The sequence below is a fragment of the Xyrauchen texanus genome, chromosome 44 (assembly GCF_025860055.1).
Source record: "Xyrauchen texanus isolate HMW12.3.18 chromosome 44, RBS_HiC_50CHRs, whole genome shotgun sequence".
NCBI classification, from domain to species: domain Eukaryota; kingdom Metazoa; phylum Chordata; class Actinopteri; order Cypriniformes; family Catostomidae; genus Xyrauchen; species Xyrauchen texanus.
In genome coordinates, this window is record NC_068319.1 from 14,703,971 (window position 1) to 14,724,512 (window position 20,542).

A 20,542-nucleotide genomic window follows, 5' to 3' on the forward strand; every position below is an offset into this window, starting at 1 on the left:
AATATTTTTTTATTTGTTTCCATGTCTCAACCACAGTATTCATATCACGAGGTTACAAGAGCCGGCCAGATCCAGCTCCGTTACTGCTTGGTGTCGGACTTCAGTGCAATGTGTCTCTAAGTGATGATGAGTAAATGCAGCTGGTGCCAGCCAGACATCACTTCAGTCTTTTACAATTGTCTTCAGAGGATGAACTGATGCCAACTCCAACTTTAAGACATGAGATACTTCATATGCCACTACTTGAACCTTGGATTTAGGATGGACGCCACCGAACCTCAACGGAATTACCTGCCTGTTGAACTGCGATGCACCTCATTGATCTCTGCCTGCATCACTTTTGTCTATTGATGGACTACACTCTTGAAATGGAATACATAGACTATCAATTGCCAACAAAACTCTTCATCAGTCAATTAACAAGGACAATAGCATCTATATGAACTTCTGCAGTTAATCCAGGATGGACTTAAAAACATTAATCATTAATCTTACAGTTCAAACACAATCTATGTTTAAACACTGGCCCTTAACACTTAATTAGTTTACACATTTTTGCACATTTACAGACTTGCACTGCACAAAAATAACTAATATTGTTATTGTATTCATGTTGTTTAGCCAGAGGGGAACTGGCCCCAACAGTGAGTCTGTTTTTCTCCATTAACAACATCTTATGGAGTTTTGTGTTCATACTGGGGTTATAAATACAATTATTATTTAATTATTTAATGATTTATTTTTTATACACAATTTACAATCATATTTAATCAAACTACACAATTATCACTTTAAGAATTTATAGCCATTACAGTTTCATTTTTGTTAATGCATGATCTTCTGTAAAGCTGCTTTGAAACGATGTGTGTTATGAAAAGTGCTATACAAATAAAAATGACTTGACATACTGTACTTGACTTTTGGATGAAATGGCTGAAAATAGAAAATACATTAGTCACATTTGATCATATTTTGGGACCTCATCTTTGGTTAGTGGTTACTGGATTATGAATCAGACATGTTGATAATTTTAAAGGGATAGTTCTTCAAAAAATATTTTATTCACTCTAATGTGTTTCAAAACGTGTATGACTGTATTTCTTTGGTGAAACACAGTTATTATAGCAGAACGTCCAATCTGCTTTTTTTCCATACAAGGAAAATGAATAAAAACCCATGTTTCAAGGCAAGATTTTCAGCGAGTAATGGAAATAATTACATTTTCATGTTTTGTTTTTTGCAGCACCAATATATGGCTTCAGTGGACTTGGAATATAAAGCATGAGTCATTTAAAAAAAATTATAATGCTTTTGTGGTGCTTTTATTGACTTTTTGGAGTTTGTCAGCCTCTGGTCACCATCCACTTCCATAGTCTGGAAGAGAGCAGGTCTGACATTCTGCTAAACTTCTTCTTTTGTGATCTACAGAAGAAAGAAAAGTCATACAGTTATGGAACAACATTAAGGTAAGAAAAGGACAGTGTTGGATGTAATGCATTACTAAGTAATTAATAACTGTATTTAAATTACATTTTTAAAATATGGGATTACTCTTAATTTTTCAGTAATTTAATTACAGTTACTTCTGATGAAATTGTGTTAAATATTGTATAGACTATAGAACAATTCTGTCTTATTGAATGTCTTATGTTAAAATGTATGTTTTCTAATTAAACGCTGCCCCCTTCAATTCTTTGGCCAGTTTATGAATAATATATTTGATTTTCTATGATTTATCTGAAAGAATTGAAATAACTATTTCATGTCTATCTTTGTATTTTTCATCTGGTCGTGGTTGATCAGGGTTTTAGAAAGTAATTAGTAATAAGTATTGCAATTACTTTTCAGACAGAGTAATCAGTACAGTAATCTAATTACACTGTAGAATATGTCATTAGTAGTTAGTAATTAATTCTTTTTTTAGAGTAACTTAACCAACACTGGAAATGGACATATATATTTTTTTTGAACTATCCTTTTTAACACGTTTTTGTCTAATTCAGTCTTGTGACTGCTGACACAATGAAAAGCTTGCATACAAACCTACAAAAAAATTATAATTATTTGAGTATTAGACAGAACAGATTTCTATGATCATGTGCTTTGCTCATCAGTCCATTTAGAGTGTTTTACTGAGTAATTAAAAGCCCTCAGACGACAATATCAGTCCTACCCATCTGCTGTCATATAGACAGCTGTTACATCCCTGTTCTCCCAGGGAGCAAACAGAAGAGCCCTCTTTTTATTTCAGACAGCATCGTTAAAAACACTATGGATACACTGCATGCAAATCGTTACAGTATCTTGCAATCTGGTGCCAGAAAGAAGGAAAAACTTTATTGCTAATGGAAGCGCAAATGAGGCATTTGGTTAATGTCTGGGTGAGGACAATATTGGCCTGATTGCAGGAGAAAGAATTAAGTAATGCGTGTTATGCTCTTAGACAATTATTGCTTTAAAAATCAATTTCATAGAGACGCAGAATAGTGTGATTTTAAAGGGGAATCTCTCTCTCTCTCGCTCTCTCACACGCGCACACATGCACGCACACACAAATGCACGCACACACAAATGTACTTGATGTAGTCCCCATTATTTTACTTGAGTCTATTGGCCTATTAATCACAAACAGAGGAGCACACAGTTATAGATCTACAGTATATAAATATTCCTGGTGTCACACTGTTCTACTCTTTAGAACGCAGTGTATTAGCTAAATAAATGAATGAATGCAGGACCTCTGGTAGCTCAAGGAAATCCATAAACTGTTGCTTGATGGCTCACATGGGTGGAAGTGTTGCAGACTCATGCTTCCTTGAAGCATTGCATTGTGTCCATTTTAATAAGGCATGAATGCAGGGTGAAAAATGGTTCTGTGTTTTCTATTGGGAATCATGCATATGAGATGCAAGAGTTTATGAAAGAGGGTGAAAAAACATGCATGCACTTTAAATCTTTCTTTAGTGATTGATCAGATATCAAAAGCCTTAGGTAGAAAAGGCAATTTTGACTTGGGTATCAAATGACATGCTTTCATGACAGCATTTAGTCTTTTCCACAACCATCATCAGTGATTCTGACCAAATGTTTTTATAATAAGTGAAGTAAGTTTCACTTGGCTTGAGTAGGCTCCGGTTTAATTGTGGTGTGATTAAAGCAGGGGTGTGTAAGGTCACCCATGGGTTGGCCTAACGGAAAAAACAATATGGTTATATGTTACATAACCAAAGTTTAAATAAAATGTTAATTAAAGGTGAAGTCTGTCATTTCTGCACCACTATAGTCACCAAATGAAATGGCAAAATGGTCATTTGGACAAACATATCGCCCTACCCCAAACTCACACCATTGGTTGAGCCAATGTTGCTATGTGTGGCTGTTCAGGATTCTCAAACAATGTCATGTGTGAGACATTTTTGCCTGGTTACAATATACTTTACCAAAGATTACAGACATAGAAAGTCATGAACAGCCTGAGGGCAATACAGTAGCATATGCACACAATTAAAATGTTAAAGAGAAACACATGCTTGATTAGACAATGACTTGTTGTATGCATATCATAGTATGATAAAAAAAAGAAAGAAGCTCTTGCACTTCATCATGCATGAATCAGATGGCATGTTTTAAAAAAACCTATGCTAATTTTTAGCTGGATCACTGTTCTGGTAGAAAACCCTTTCATTGCCAAATGCCTGAAGATTTAATAGCCTGTATACACCAATATGCCAAAACATTTTGAACACCCGCTTTAAATATTGTTGGTCCTCTGCGTGCCACCAAAACAGAGCCGAGGGATGGACTATACAAGACCCCTGAAGGTGTCCTGTGGTATCTGCACCAAGACAGCAGCCTGTAAATTGCGAGGTGGAGCCGCCATGGATTCGACTTGTTGGATTGAGATCTGGGAAATTTGGAGGCCAGTGCATTACCTTGAACTCTTCATCATGTTCCTCAAACCATTCCCAAACAATGTGTGCAGTGTGACAGGGCACATTATCCTGCTGAAAGAGGCCACTGGCATCAGGGAAAACCATTGCCATGAAGGGGTGTACCTGGTCTGCAATAATGTTTAGGTAGGTGGCACGTGTCAAATTGACGTCCACATGAATGGTCAGACCCAGGGTTTCCCAGCAGAACATTACCCAAAGCATCACACTCCCTCCACCGGCTTGCCGTCTTCCCACAGTTCATCCTGGTGCCATCACTTCCCCAGATAAATGACACACAAGTACACGGCTGTCCACGTGATGTAAAAGAAAACGGGACTCTTCGGATCAGGCGACCTTCTTCCACTGCTCAATGGTCCAGTTCCGATGCTCACGTGCCCATTGTAGTCACTTTGATGGTGACATGGGTCATCGTGGGCACTCCGACCAGTATGCGGCCAAGCAGCCCCAAACGCAGAAGGGTGAAATGCATGGTGGTTTGACACATTCCTCCTGTGACCATCATTAAAATATTTTCTGTAACTTGTGCCACAGAAGACCCTCTGTCGGTGGTTCGAACCAGGCAGGATTGCCTTCGTTGACCTTGCACATTGATGAGCCTTGGGCGCCCAACACCCTGTCATCGGTTTTTGGTTTGTCCCTCCTCGGACCACTGTCAGTAGGTATTCACCACTGATGACGGGAGCACACAACAAGCCTGGCCATTTCAGAGATGCTCTGACCCAGTCAGGGGCGTTGGACTGGGGGGGTAAAGGGTACCGAGTACAGGGGGGGCCCCTTAGAAGTCAGTTTTCTATACATACATATTTGGTACGGGGGCCCAGCAAGATGGTTTGTACCCAGGGCCCAAAATTTGGTGCTACGCCCCTGGACCCAGTCATCTGGCCATAACAATTTGTCCCTTGTCAAATTCGTTCAGGTCTTTACTCCTGCTCATTTCTCCTGCATTCAACACATTGACTACGAGAACTGATTGTTCGTTTACCATATAATCTACCCAGACCTTGACATGCGGCCTTGTTAGGAGATGATCAACATTATTTTCTTCACCTGTGAGTGGTCATAATGTTTTGACTCATATGTCTGATCATCAGCCAGTGATTTTAAACAGTAAATTTCAAAATTGTTTTCACCGATTCATGAGCACTGATCAATCAACACAACGCTATAGACAGATGTCTCTTTTTTTAACTTGATTTGAACTTGAGACAGAATGAGGTGCTGTAAATTATTAAAAACAAGACACCTTCTTTTAATAATATTTACTATTAAACTTGCCTATTAAGAAAATGTGTTGGTTTGTCTATCTGCATCGATTCAATATACAAAAGTGCAATGGAAGTGTATGAGGCCAATCCATAATCATTAAAATACACACTATTTCAAAAGTATAGCCACAAGATGTAAAGATTATTCATGTGAACATGAATTAGTGTGACGTTTACCAGACTACTGTTTGCCAGGGTTAAGTCGTCATGACAATGAAGTTGTAATATTGGTTATAACATTACATGACTATTATATTATAAGACTATTTTAAGACTAAGCAATTTTATCACATTAAAATGACGCTAACACGTATAATGTTTACGTCTTGACGCTATACTTTTGAAACATAGTGTATTTGAATGTTTATAGACTGGTTCCAATCAATCCCATTGTAAGTTTCCTACTGTAAGACCGTGATGTTTGCTTTCTTTTAAACAGGCTAAACGTGGGACTCCTCTGGATTGAGAGCGCAGCACTATATGCGCTGAGGAAGCGGATCGCCTGTAAAGCGGCACTGCGGCAGTGCTGTATCAATGCGCTCGGTCCCTGACTGTTCGCGCCGGGATCCTGAAGCACGGGCTCGCGGAGAGGAGCAGCGTCGCTTCCTTGCAGGATTTATGTGGTTGTGGAAAAAATTGCTTTTGTTTTCCTATCCAAAGAAGCTCGCCTTCCGAATGCCGACGACTCGCCCAGACGACCCTCCTCCTCCACTCGCCAGGGTTTGCCTGTGTTGGTTTTGTCCTGCATGAGAGAAGACAGGCTTTGTGTTTTGGTGGATCTAGAGCTGGAGAAGGAGGCAGTGCCAGGCGCTACTGCTGTGGGCTGCACCGGCCACGGTGCGTGGACACACACACACACACACACACACACACACACACACACACACACACACACACACACACACACACACACACACACACACACACACACACAAAAAACACAAGATAGAGAGCGAGAAATATTTCCAGTATGGGAAGGTAGGGCTGGCAGGCAGTGTAAATAGATTAAAACCATTTGCTGAGATATGTGGGGTGTGTGTGATTGGGGTGCCAGTACAGGGCATCATCAGTTTAAAGGGGTACGTGATTGGAAATAGCTTTGTAATAATAGCCCACCTAGGATATTGATCAGGCTTTGATTGCTGTCTGGAAAATGTTTCTGGAATGCGTAATTTATATGAAAAAGTCAAGTTCACATTGCATTGCTGAAATGCAGTGTTTTCCACTTGTATTGGGATTTTGGAGGCAAATAAAGGTTGGTTTGTGTCAGTGAAGTTTAAGTTGATGTTTATGATGTCATAATGTTGCCACTCTATTCATGTCATCTGTTGAAATTTAGGTTGAATGCAGACAATGATGTCATACTGTAGCTGCTGTAAGTGTTTATGTCATTTGGTCAAGTTTAAGTAAATTGCTGATTATGATGTCATACCACTGCAGGTGCTTGAGTGATTTGATGAATTTTAAGTTGATTGCTGATTATATCATAATGTACTGTAGTTACTATATGTCATCTCTCCATTGGTGGAGTTTAATTTGATTGCTGTCTATGTTGTCATAATGGAGCAACTGTAGGGATTCATGTAATTTGGTGAATTGCAGGTTGATTAATATGTCACAATGTAGTTGAGGGGTTCATTTCATTAGGCAAAGTTTAAAGGAATATTCTGGATTCAGTGCAATTTAAGATCAATTTACAGCATTTGTGGCATAATGTTGATTACCATGTAAAAAAAAAAGAGACTCATCCGCCCTTTTCTTAAAAAATTTAAAAATCGAGGTTACAGTGAGGCTCTTACAATGGAATTGAATGGCTTATAATTTAATAAATGCACTTACTTGAATTATTGTTAAAACTCATGTATTATTTGAGCTGTAAAGTTTAAATTATCATATTTGTGGGATTACAGGGTTTATGCCGTTACTTCGCCATGGCAACAAAATCGTAAAATTAGATGTAACTTTACACATTTAAGGCTAGTAAACGATTTTATCACACTAAACTCATACCATGCATATTGTTTACGTCTTGTGGCTATACATTTGAATCAGTGAGTATTTTTAGCATTTACGTACGTATTGGCCCCATTCACGTCCATTGTAAGTACTCACTTGAACCAAGGTTTTCTTTTCTTTTTTTAAGAAGACTTTACAATTTTTTTAGTTATCAACACTATGCTATCGATTGATCTTAACTTTGTATTGAATCTGGAATATTCCTTTAAGTTGATGGCTGATTATGATGTCATACAGTAGCTACACAATGTGTTCACGTTATTGGTGAAGTGTAATTTGATGGTCGTCTACAGTGTCATAATGGTGCAACTGTTGGTATTCATGTCATTTTGTGAAGTGTTCACACTTGGTGTGGAAACAGCAGTAGGATTCCAAAAGGAGGGTGATGTTTTGATTGTCTTACCCTGTAGCTGATTGTCTTACCCTTAAGGTGAATGATAGTGGGTTGTTTAATCTGATGATGCGAGGCATTCAGACCGTAGGAGGTGTCATCTGATGTGTTTAGTTTTCTTATGGATTACAAAGATCAGATTTATGTGACAGCAGGCCTTAGGTAGAAAAAAGTGGTAAAAATGATTCTTCTGAAAAGCTTCATTAGTCAAGATCAGAGCTAGAACAAAACATAGTGACAATGAAAACGCATTAATGTTAACACTTGTTATTATTTATTAGTGTGAGCCAAGACTTGTCTATCTTTAAGGGGAAAAATTGGATGGAACAAATTATTTTAGCTGATGTTTGGGCTTAGGTTTACTAGTAATAGTCATGAAGATAAAGCACTGATTCAAGGAGAAACACTTATTCTGCGGAAACCTCATTGGCCAAATTGAATGGTTAGTTCATTCAGTTATCTGAAATGAAGATTTTCAGAGTGGATGGTTTATATATATGATTTTAACTATTAACAGAGGAACCTTAAAATGGTTTTAGACTAAAAGAGCATGATTCTTTGTTGTTGGTGTTTTAAGTACACACAGTATGTATAACTTTATGGTGGAGATGACTGAAAATCAGCAAAGTATTTCTATGCCAGTGTAATCAGCTAAACTAAAATTAGCTGTAATGCAAATGTTTTCTTGATCTACAACTAAGAAATATGAATAATTTATCTCAGCCTGTCTCAGATTATAGCAGTCTGAGAATAATGACAACGCACGGGAGAAAAAACATTAGCTCTTACTGGAGATTTAGTCATCTTTCTCTCACGAAACGGCGCGATCTGAAAGTGTAAAGTGAAATTTCAAAAGTGACTGTAGTCATTGTGGAATTAGATCAAAAGGAAGGGATCTAAGATGAATATAAATGTGTTTTGATTCATAATAGCAGTGTCTGCATGATTTTTATGTACTGTATAGTTAAGGTTGGGAATTCTTGGAAGGGTTTAAAGCATTCTCAAATCCTTAACTCCCTGAGAGAACATTTAAAATGTTTGCTCTTTATCTCTTTGACTTGTAGGATGGAAAGGTGTCAGACTGCACTTAAACAGAGTGTTGGGGCATTGAGGACAACCATGTGGAGACCTGGTACAGCTCTGTTGGAAGATACTTCAAGTGATCTGGTTGTTTACTTTACTTAAACGTGGGCTGAAATTGCTTATCGGATACTTTCCATTTTGGCAAAAATCAACAGGATTAGATTTTGGATTTCTGTGCTTGTGGATATATGCATGTATCCCTTTGGAATCATATTTACATATTTTATGTCAAACAAAGTCGCATAACATCAGCAGGTATTTGGATTTGGATAATCGCACTTCTATCACTGGAGTACAGTTATTCAGGTTTCTGTTACAGGTGTTTGTTGGGAATTGTAGGAGTTTAAACGCTCTCAAACCTGCAACCAACACTGAGCAAGGGCTGAGAGCCTCCCAGAAGGACGTTTTCAGTTGAGTTTGTCATCCGGTGAAATGGATGGCCCGCGGTGCAGCGGGATCCGGAAAAAACGTAAGTCTCGGTCTGTGCGAGACCGGGATCGCATATCTAATGGGATGAGGAATAACCATGTCCGGGGCTCCATGCTTCGATTCTCCTCTGATTCTGAGAGGGAAGACATCACCAACCCTTCCTCCTCTTTCTCAAGACCCAGGCCACCGAGGAGGAAGAAAAAGGTCTCTATGTCAGCCGAGGAGGACATCATTGATGGATTTTCAATATCAGGATTTATAACATTAGAAGCTCTTGAGGTAAGCGCTTGGGTAGTGCTGCTGCCTTGACATGAATGTGTTTTTAACATCAGTTTTTTGGAAGTGCTTTTTTGGTTTGGCTCTGAATTGTTCTGCAGTGGCAGTTTAATTTCTGGTTTATTGTTGTCTGTAGACTGCCTCATTTGGGACTTCTCTTCTTACGTGGTTCTGTTTGCACAGTGTTGTATTCTTTTTTTTTTTTTGTTCCTCTGTGAGTACGTTTTCAAGTTAGTGATTCAAGCAGATGTGGCTTTATAAGTGGTTATCCTGCCAAATATGTAGGATATGTGTGGATTTCTTATGTAATGTTGTTCTGCTGTAGTTGTGGTTTTAAGACTGTTGGTTCTTTTGTGCAGTGAGCTTGAATAGAAAGAATCTAGTTACTCTGCTTTTGCATAAGACACATTGTGACTGCAGAATTATGTGTACTGGATATATAGGCTTATATTACTGAGTTGGTATAATAATGCACTATGTGACTTTCAAACATCAGATGTTTAAAATGAGGGTTACATTTATTTCAATCATTTACTTTTATCCCAAGGAACTTAGTGCATTCAGAATAATTGTTTTAATCAGTTTGTATGTTTTGTGGTAATCAAACCCATGACCTTAGCGTTTCTTGTGCCACGTTTTACCGGTTGAGCTACAGCGTTAGCTAAATAACCAAGTTAGATAAATATTAGATTATTTTTAGATCATCATTAGATCATTTGGATTCATTTTACTATCACTGCATTTATACTGCAACCCATCTAGTATCTTTGGTCTGTGTTGCATGCGATTTAGCCAGAGCAATGTCGGGAGTTTTAAATATTATTTAGGAAAACAAGCCAAAAAAATACAAATTAAAAACCAGTGTATAATTGGCTAAGTCTACACCCTCATGTTCACTTTGATCCATCTTTAACTCACAAAAACCAAACTTTCTCTTCTTAATAGAGCTGTGTACCACCTGTTTTCTTTATGATAAGATACACTGTGAATGTGGCACATATGTTATGATTCACTACGTTGTGAGCAATCACGTTATAAGCTAGCTGCAGCAAACGCATGTGAGTGAAGTGTCCCTGTGCCAGAGTGTGCATCAGCCGGGAGAAGATTGAGTCTCTTCCCTGGTCACTTCACACAACTCATAGACGCGGCGCTTACCGTGCAGAGAAATGTCAGTTTCTGAGTTTTATTTTCATAACCACTTATTATTATTTGAACTTTAATAAAGGATGCTTTAAAGATATAACGCAGGGTGTTTAATTGCGAAATGGAATGCGGCACAATAATTGTTTATCTTGATTATCTGTTTTCATAATCGTTTGATGCCAAAATCGTAATTTAAAATAAAATTGTATAAATCGCCCAGCCCTATATACATGTTAATTGGACCAGAACTAGTATTGCCAACTTTCTACCAGCCAAATATGGGACTTTCCAGCTCTAAATAGGGGACTTTTTTTTCAGCGGGGCTCTGATATGAGACGCTGTGCAACAGTTAAAGTGGTCCATCTAAAACTTGTTTACACAGAAAAGCAATTGAAAAACAGAGCGGAATGCCACAAACTACACGTTTGGTGTGAACGACCCCTAGTACACATAAAATGAAAATCGCTTTAATACATCGACGAGGAAGAACATCTGGTATCATCCTGATATTAAGTGTTACTCTAGCTGTTAAAAGCCTAACAGTGTGACACGACAAAGCTTTGTACACTTTACCCTCACATCCCCTACAGATGTTGTCCTGTTGTGTTGGATGTTCAGTAGTAATCTGTAAAAGGAGCCCGTCAGTGGCTTACATTGTCATGGTAGTGCTGTGAACCACAGGCGCAGTTCTCCAAGGGTGACATCCCATTCACTGCTCTTCACTGCTCTGGGATCTGTGACTCATGCTCTGTCGTCTTGCTCCATTTAGAACCTCTTAGAAATCCTGAAGGAATGTCAGTGATCAGCTTCATTCTCATTCATGCAGTTCACATCAACATGATTCTTAATGAGCTGAAGCAGCTAGCCAGCAAACCTAAACAATGTTGGCCTGCTCTGGATTAAAATCTTATAAGAGGATTATTGAGTTTTTCAGAAGAGATTTTGTTGGATTTTATGTTGATCTCATTTTGGCTTTTATATTTTCATGTTTCATGTTCATTTACATGTTCATGGAAAACCTGGAAATATATGGGAATTTAAAAAGTGTTATTTCCAGGCTTGAAAAGTCATAAAGTAATAATATAAAGTAAGTCAATAAAAAAAAATTATAGTCAGGCTCTGCTTAAAATTTTTTAATTAGCTTGAAATTGCAAAATAATTTTATGTGATATAATGTGGCCCTTACCTGGATAAATGAACACTAGAGGCACTACAACAACAATGACTTACTGTATTCACTTACATTCAAACCAGTAAAACAGCAGATTATCATAAAAGCTTGCTTGTCATAATGCTATTTTATGATATCAAAACACTTGTACAATAGTGCATGAACTGTATGTCGATATATTTTACTGTAACTAGGGCTGTCAATTGATTAAAATGTATAATAAAATGTACTATGTGATATGCCGATTAATTAATGCCATTAATCGCAATTAATTGCATACATCAATATTTGCTGAGGAAGGCTCCCAAATAAATATAAATATAATAAATCGGATTATTAAAATGTATTACATTATTTTGGCAGATGATTCCAGTACTACTAATTAGAATATCAGAAAATTTAGAATGTATTATTTATTGCAATCTCCATATTCTCCATTTCATTATATATTAATTTCTATAAGCCTATTATTGGCCTACTTAAGTAACTGTGTGCATGATTTAAAATGTTGTCTATGCAGTGCGTCAGGCGGCCTGTCAGAGAGTCTCACTTTGGTTGTGCCATGTTTCAGCGTCTCATGACATAAACTCGCATTTGAAGACAGTGTGTTTAGTAAACAGTAGATTGAAACTTTGAAAAATGCCTCTTTAAGATCTGTGCATTCTGTTGTGCTCTGCTGTCACGATTCCCTTGTTGTCTGCCCTGGGTCTCACTTGTCTTTGTCAGAAACTACACTTCCCATGATCCTCGGTCCTCATCACTGCCAGCCCTGTGTCATTGTGCTCACCTGATTGTAGTTTGTCTTCATCATGTCTCCAGTGTATATAAACCCTGTTTGTTCTCCATTCCCTTGTCGATCGTCGATGTATATGGATGCTTGTTTCCGTGGTCTTTAATGTTCATCCTGCCAGTTTTACCTTTGTATGTTGTAGCCTGGTATGTGTCCTCCGGCCCTATTGTTTTAGTTTATGTTTTGTTTCCCCATTGTGGGCTTTCCTTTGTGTTTTGCCTGTATTCTAGTCAATAAAGATAACTGCATTTAGATCCTCTCTCCTCGCTGCCTCATTCATAACATCTGCCCAATGTCTTTGAAATGAAAAAGTGTGTAATCTGTGAAAGGCTCCTTATTCATTTTGTGCTGCCTGCTTTCGTTAGTTTGACGAGGCACGTTGCCTGTACAAGGTACAGCCGAAGGTGAGGCTACCTCCTTGCTGTCTGCCGAAAGCAAAAACATCAAGGCTCAATACAGAATTTAGGGGGCAAGATTAATGCATTACTTTTTTTTTTTTACACTTTAATTTTCATATAATTAATTGCACAACATTTCTGAGTAAATCAACAGCCCTAATTTTCATGTTTCCATTGCATAACCAACTACATTTATTAGCTTGTTTAAGTGTGATCAAATTGTGCCATAGCTCAATTGATAGAGTGTGGCACTTGCGATGCTAAGGGCCAGGTTATGAGTCAAAAGTGACATAGAAGCACCACAAAATGTTGAGGTTACTTCAGCATTCACATTTGTGTTTTAAGACACTATTGGATAGGTTTAGGTTTAATGTTTTGGGTAGGGTGGTAGGTTTTGTTGATTTAAAACTCGATATAGCATTAACCTTAAAAACATCATCTGTTTGGGAGAAAATGTTATTTTGTTATAAGACAGGAAATTATTGGGAAGAGAGAGAAACGAGATTCAGAAATGACATGATGGATCAAACTTGCATATCCCACATGAGCACCATAGCTCAATATGTCAGAACATGTGTATAACTGCTTGGCCAAAACTCCAACCTTAGTTCTTTTAATTATATTTTTTTTTATTAGTGGAGCAGTTTATATTAGTTTTGCACCAACTGAATGTTTTTCTGTCTGTAAATGGAGTAGCAATCATTTGTCTGTGTGGATCTTAAGGTGTCACAACGTTTAAAATGTGTCTTAGACACCCTGCTTTGCATCCAGTACACCTTTTCTCTCTTTATCCCATTAAGTTTAAATGGTCTCCTCTACCTCTCTTATCCTTCTTTTACTACAAATCCTTGATGGTTTCAATTTGAGAAGGAATTTGTCCTCAATTTGCCAGGAGGTACTTGAAGAATTCGTACAGGTGTTCCAGAATGACACATTGAAATCAAACTCGTTCCACTCCAGTGGGCAGACTTGCTCATATAGGAGTGAGCCATCAGTGCTGGCTGTTTATTAATGCTGCTTAGTGCTGGAACGACAGGCCTGAGAGGCAGCGTGTTACACCATTTTGAGAAATGACTAAATCATCTGGCCCAGGCTGCCTCGACAAACCCCCTCCTCTTTGGTCCCTGAGCACAAAATAGTTGCCACGTAATCATTTCAACCCTGCCCGCCCCTGCATCACCAATCCAATATTACTTAATGCCTGCACCGCTGGTGCCCTTAAACCACTTTATGTGATCATTGTGTTGTAAAGCTTCGAGATCATTTGATTGAGAACAGCAGGCACCATGCTTGCATTCCCCTTTCCATTGACCACGCGTAAGAAAACATTTAAGTCTATGTATATAATACTAATGTCCTCGCTCGTGCCTCTCGCAAAACGTTTATTTGTCACAGTGGCTTTTGTCTTACACTGGCAATCAAAAGGGGTTTTCAGGTCCTAATGAGGACAAATCAATCATTCCTTTTTTCAAGCTAAATTCATGACACTAAGTGGTACGCTAATGATTTCAGACTAAGCTTTTATCTTCTATAAATATTTACATCAGCTGCAATAACTCAAATGCAGCTCTCTAAAAAAGACATCAGATTAGCATTTCAGAATGAGACAGGAAAAAGATGAACAGCCCAGAGTGAGAGCCCATCATGCCAGGCAGTAGATGGTTGAAAGAAAAAATTAGGTCATGGCCAGTGGAGGGGTTGGCATGGGGCCCATATGGGCACATACTCCATCTCTATTCATCTAATGTGAGACAAATAGCACCCTGACAACTTGTATGTCCTTTGATATGTGAATGAACCCTCAGTTCACACAATGGGATGTGATATTAAGGGTTAAAGTCAAAGCACATATGACTCGAAAGCCATTTTTGTCAGTTTTAGTGTTCGCATAGTTGCTGTGTTTTTAATAATGCATATTCAGTCTGAGTCTGTACATGTAAATGGTCGAGAATTATGAGGAAATACAAGGAGTGTTCATTTCTTGGTGTATTGTGATTTAATTGTGTCAAATACGCCATGAAAGCAATGCCTTCTTGGTAGAATTCTGAGACAGGCCATAGATTTTCCGAACCACAGATGTCTCTGTGCTGTTTAACAGCAGAATTGAAAGACAGGGAAAGAAAGAGTGGAGAATTGATTGCACTCTTCATTGAGTAGAATTTTGTTGCACTTAATCTATCAAAATTGCCTGTCTACCTAGTTAAAAACACACACTTTTACAAACTGTGTCAATAATTTGTAAGAATCAAGACAGAACATTTTAAAATGTTAACAAATACTACAACACTTTTTTGGTAACTCATATCTCTGGAGATTTCATTCCAGACCGGCCCTGATCTTCTCAGTAGCATCTATAAATATTTCCGTGCATGACAATTTCACTTTTTTAAATCCTTTAAGTAATTTCCTCCCAAACAGTGCATATATATTTGCTCATGGCATTGACAGCTTATATTAATTTAGAACTCATTTAAAACTGTCAGAATCTGATGTGTGATGTGCATTAATACAGTGCTGTAGGAGCCATGACTGACACATCAAATATAGCGTCCTGTCACTCCAAGGCATTCTAAATGCTGCCAATGAAGTGTGCTGTTTTTATGGTTTTAGCTCAGTGCGTAATTGAATGGTGCTACTCTGTTTACACACACTTGTGGCTATTTTTAGCCTTCACGCGGTGCGCAATATTTGAGCTCTACTCACGAACAACATCTCAGATGAAGATGCTTAATAGTTTGGTTCAATTATAATATGCATTTGAATGGCACTGGAGGTGCTTTTTTTTTTTATACCAGAATTGGAATAAGAAGCGATTTAAACAACTGTAAACTTGCCTACAAACAAACACACTTACAGGACGTCCTAGAGAGTTCAGAATGTCAAAATAAAAGCGTGAGGGTTAAAGTTAAAGGTGCACAATTGAGATATATTACTATTGTAATATATTGTTATTATTATGATTGGTTTACAAATTATAATAATATATGTTGAATGGGTTTAAAAAAATAAGTGTGTAAATGAAAAGTGAGCTGATATCTTATAACTAAATTGAACAAAAAAGAGATCTGAGTCCAGATACAAGTTGAAAACATTTAGCAAAAAATCTACTTTTCTACTGATGACTTGTACTGGAATTACTGTTAAGTTTAGTTTGCTGCTACATTATCTAGTATACTAGTTAACAAAATAGTTTTTCTTAATAAGCAATACATTTATATTGAAATAATGTGTAGTTAGAGGTTTGTGTGTCTTCATTATTAATTAATTACTTAATTGTGTGTCTATTAAAGAGCATTCCCAATTACACAATAATATTCTAAACTGATTATGCAAAAAAACAGCACTGTGTCAGATTTCCGATATCGGATTGGAAGAGAAAAAGTGGTATTGGTGTATCCCCAGTCTAAAGCAGAGAATAATTTGAATGTAAATGCGTTTTTCTTGCATTGTTGTATTTTTCTAATAAAAATAGATTTTTGGTGTTTTTCAGTCAGCATATTTGGTTACATAGTTTGCATGTTAGTGCTTGCATCTAGCTTAGTTCAAACTAATTTCAACACCTGTACACCTATGTATTCATACAATTATGTAATCAGCCAATCGTGTGGCAGCATTGCAATGCATAAAGTCATTCAGATATGGGTCAGAATCTTCAGTTAATCACATGACCATCAGAATGGGGGAAAAATTAGATTTCTGTGATTTCGACGGTGATATTATTGTTTATGCCAGATGGGCTGGTTTGAGTATTTCTGTAACTGCTGATCTTCTGCGATTTTCACGTACAACAGTCTCTAGAGTTTACTCAGAATAGTGCCAAAAAAAAAGGCAGGTGGTTTTAATGTTGTGGCTGATCGGTGTATGTCAATATATCTCATAAAGCTAATGCACAGGTGTTTAAAAGGAAACTAAATATGAAGCTAACGTCAGCAGTACTAAATAATCTTGGATGCCCAGTGATAACTGTCTGTTTAATGCATGATTAAAATTGTTTGACATGCCTCATTAATTAGCTGCGATGTTTGAATGTGTTTTGGCTCCATTAAAAGCAATCACCCAATCAATTAAGATATTACCCGTGACCCGCCATTTGTTTGGTCTTTAGATGCATTGCAAATGAAGATAACAGTGTGCTTGTTAAAAAATGTATTTAAACAAAAGGTGTTTCTAATGTGATGTGCATTCTTTTTCAACAGAGTTGTAAAAGCTAATTAGTTTAAAGTCATGACAATTTAAGGTGTGACTAGGGTTAATTTTCTTAGGAGCATTGATCCGCAACTGGCAGAAGTGTCAGTAAACTGCTGTACTTGTAACAGTGCCATGTAGGTGGGATATCTGATATACGCACAAGCATGGAGTGAACCATACATTTTCTAAATGATACATACAGACAGACTTATGTAAATCATACTTTTATGGTCATATCCAGGTGCCATCACACACACATACACGCACTATAAGGCAGCAGCAGCTGTGGTAATAGTCAACATGGAGCAGGAGGGCTGTTAACCACAGTAAATGTTTGCTCACATGTTTAAATGGTGTGGCAAGCATCTCATTAATGGCCCAGTGAGGGTGTGTCAAGAGGATAGTGCACTGTGTGAGAGAGAGAGTCAGCATTCTACTCAAACATCTGTTCAGTGATATGCACCGTTGCCTTTGTAGCCTTTAATTAAAAATGACAAAAACAGTTAAGATATTTTCAGTTTTTAAATTAAATGGTGTGTTATGGAAAACCAGATCTCATGAAAAGTCAACAGTTTAATAGTTGGCTATTTTGTATGGTCTCGCACTATGTTGTTTGCATAAACTCGTATGACTTAATCACTTGCAAATTCCCAGATGTATAATGCAGAAGTAAGCGCGAGTTCCACGCATGAGGTGTTAAGGACATTATAGGCTTATTAATATTATGCCCTAACCCAAACCCCTTATCTAAACATAAACTTAACTAATTGGTCAGTTGTTTGAATGACTAGTCGACTATTCGGAGACAGCGTTAAAGATAATAATGTAGAATAAGGCTCTGTTTTGTTCACGTGGCCCGATCAGATGTGTTTCAGATAGATATACGGATGCTAAGCGCAGTATTTCAGCATGGTAACTAATGGTTATGCAACAAATAAATAGGTTAAATAACTAGAACATCTTATTGCACAGAAGTATCATAGTAGAAAAAGTAACAAATAAGAAAGACTTCAGTACAGAGCTGCACAAAACTGCTTAAGGACGCAGAATGACACACTTCAATGCACCGGAATGCTTCAGGGCAATCCATCAGAGTTATAAAAACGAATCCATGGCATCTAAATTGCTGAAGGAGACCATCTCTCCCATTCCTGCTTAATCTCAAACAAGGGTTTGTAATGACAGAGCTGACCAATAAAGAAGATTTTTCTTTGTTCCACAAACTTAAACCCTCGGTATGACCAAATGGCCAAGTAACACCTTGTGACCTTAAATGCATAAATAATCTGCAGCCATATCAGGAAACGGAGACTCGTGAAGACAGTCTCAAGGCCTGAAGTCAACATGGACCTAAAACAGTGACATCTGTTTCTGTGCTGGGACACCTCCTCTCCCTCTCTGCACATTCCAAAGACATCCTCTCTTAACTCAGCAGAGTTAACGCATGGATCCTCCTGAATTACAATGAACAAAACAACGGCAATACTATGACTCTTTATTCTGCAAACAGCAGCTAAAACGGAATCCATGAACGTTGTACTTCGCTGAGTTAACCCTCTAAAATATACAGAATGTACTTAAACCCACAATGTACACAATACCTAGCCTTGCTAGATAATTCTGAAAATGACTTCATGACCTGTGATCACTGTTATAACTGACAAATTAATGATTAGAGCCTGATGTACCTTTTAAAATATGTGTAATGATTTGTAATCAGGGATTTTCATGTTTTGTTATTACATGTGTAATATTTATGAAAATGTCATATTTTGTATGTAAATGCTTGCTTGTTTACGTAGAGAATGTTGAAGACAACTAATGTCATGTCTCTTGCACCGTTTCAATATATAAAAGTTCATGATTAAACGTGAACTATTTTTGAGTGGGAAGTCACAAGAATCCTCCAAACAAAGGATTGTAAATCTACTCTGAAAAGTCCCTTCTGATTGGCTCAGGAAACCTTTGGGAGCAGCCAATTTAAGTTCAAAACTTCCCACAAAGTCCTGAGGAAGTTTCTCACTCTCTGCTCTACAGTTTTATTCAGACAAATAAAAAGTTATTTGTTATTTATCTTTCTTATGATGGTTGTCGAACGTGACTAATTCCATTATACATTTATTTACATAATAATGATGTAGAATAAGGACATTTTAATGTAATTCCTAGCTCACATACTGTTCCTACATATAATGGTTGAGAATTGTGGCACTTTAATCCGTACCATGTACATCTACATCAACCAAATTTCCTACATATAATGGTGGAGAATTGCAGCACTTCAATCCATACAGTGTACATTTATACTACCAAATGTCCTACACAGTTTCAGACATAATCAGCAAAAGACTTAATCTCTCCACATCACCTCATAAATATGGGAACATTACTCACAGCAGAAGATTTAACGTCCGACACTGATCGTCTTGTAATGCATTGTTAATGCGGCACTTTGATGGCTGTAACAGCCAAATTTAAGGCATTAAAGAGACAAAAGTTCTTGCAGAGAGTTTTGATGTGCTGACTATTAATCACTTTTAAGCACAGCAAGCTTAGTAGTCGAGCCTACTAATCGACTAGTCAGTTGTTGGAGGACTAATCGATTAGTCCTTGCATCTTAGCAGTATCCACCAAGGGCATCTCTGTATCAACCAAGGGGTGATAAAAGTTAGCCTGAAAAAGGTTTAAAATGCCTTATATGCTCTAGGTCTGCAAGATTATAATCTGCAAAAAATTGTTTCCAAGCAAACTTGTATCTTCAATCACGTTCTATTAGTGGGAGAGAGAAGTAAAGTTGTATTATTGGTGTAAATGTTGCTTTGCCATTGGACACTTTTTGAGTTTTTTGAGTGACAGTTTTTTTCCCCGGAGTCCTCATATGGTCACAGATGGGCTTATGCTGTTTATGGTTACTCAGGACTCAAGGTCCGTCGCATGCACACATAACCTCTTTTTCCATTTGAATAAATCATTAAATGGGCTTCATACGAGAGATTTTTCAGTTGATGATCCACCTTGGAATACAGTTCTACACATTCTCTTTTTCATTTTTCTTCTTGATGGGTTGACACGTTTACAGTTTTGTTTCAAGGTTTTTTTTCTTTACCATCATGATAGCGGTGAGTTTTGGGACATACTGTTTATGCTTAATAAGCTGACATGTAAATTACTTAAACAACTGTCTTTTATCGGGGCAAGGTCATAAACGGTTTGAGCAAATGTTTTAAGTTTTTACATTTTCTTATGAAAATGTGAGTGGTGCTTGTCTGTGCAAAACTTTGGCAACAAAATGTTGAAGTTGACAACAAATTTCCAGTTTCCCAAGCAATCCAGACGTTTTAAGCCTGATTGCTCAGTAATGGCATACCTCTTAGGTCCATAACACAGATAAAGTTACAGATAAAAGTTTAATTCTTGGTGTTAGGGGTTTGTTGAAATA

General features: G+C 37.5%; 1 protein-coding gene across 4 annotated transcripts in view; it reads left to right on the forward strand.

Annotated features, from left to right (window-relative positions):
- The first annotated feature begins 5,786 nt into the window (after positions 1–5,786).
- The window catches only part of LOC127636531 (autism susceptibility gene 2 protein homolog), a 420,619-nt gene continuing 405,863 nt past the window's right edge, over positions 5,787–20,542 (forward strand). For 3 of the 4 annotated variants that reach the window (XM_052117112.1, XM_052117113.1, XM_052117114.1), the window contains exons 1-2: positions 5,787–6,055; positions 8,690–9,416. In XM_052117112.1, the coding sequence (XP_051973072.1) occupies positions 9,141–9,416 (276 nt within the window). In that variant the 5' untranslated portion in view covers positions 5,787–6,055; positions 8,690–9,140. Of the gene's footprint in view, positions 6,056–8,689; positions 9,417–20,110; positions 20,223–20,542 lie in introns of those variants that run through there. The other variant, XM_052117115.1, reaches the window with a different exon arrangement.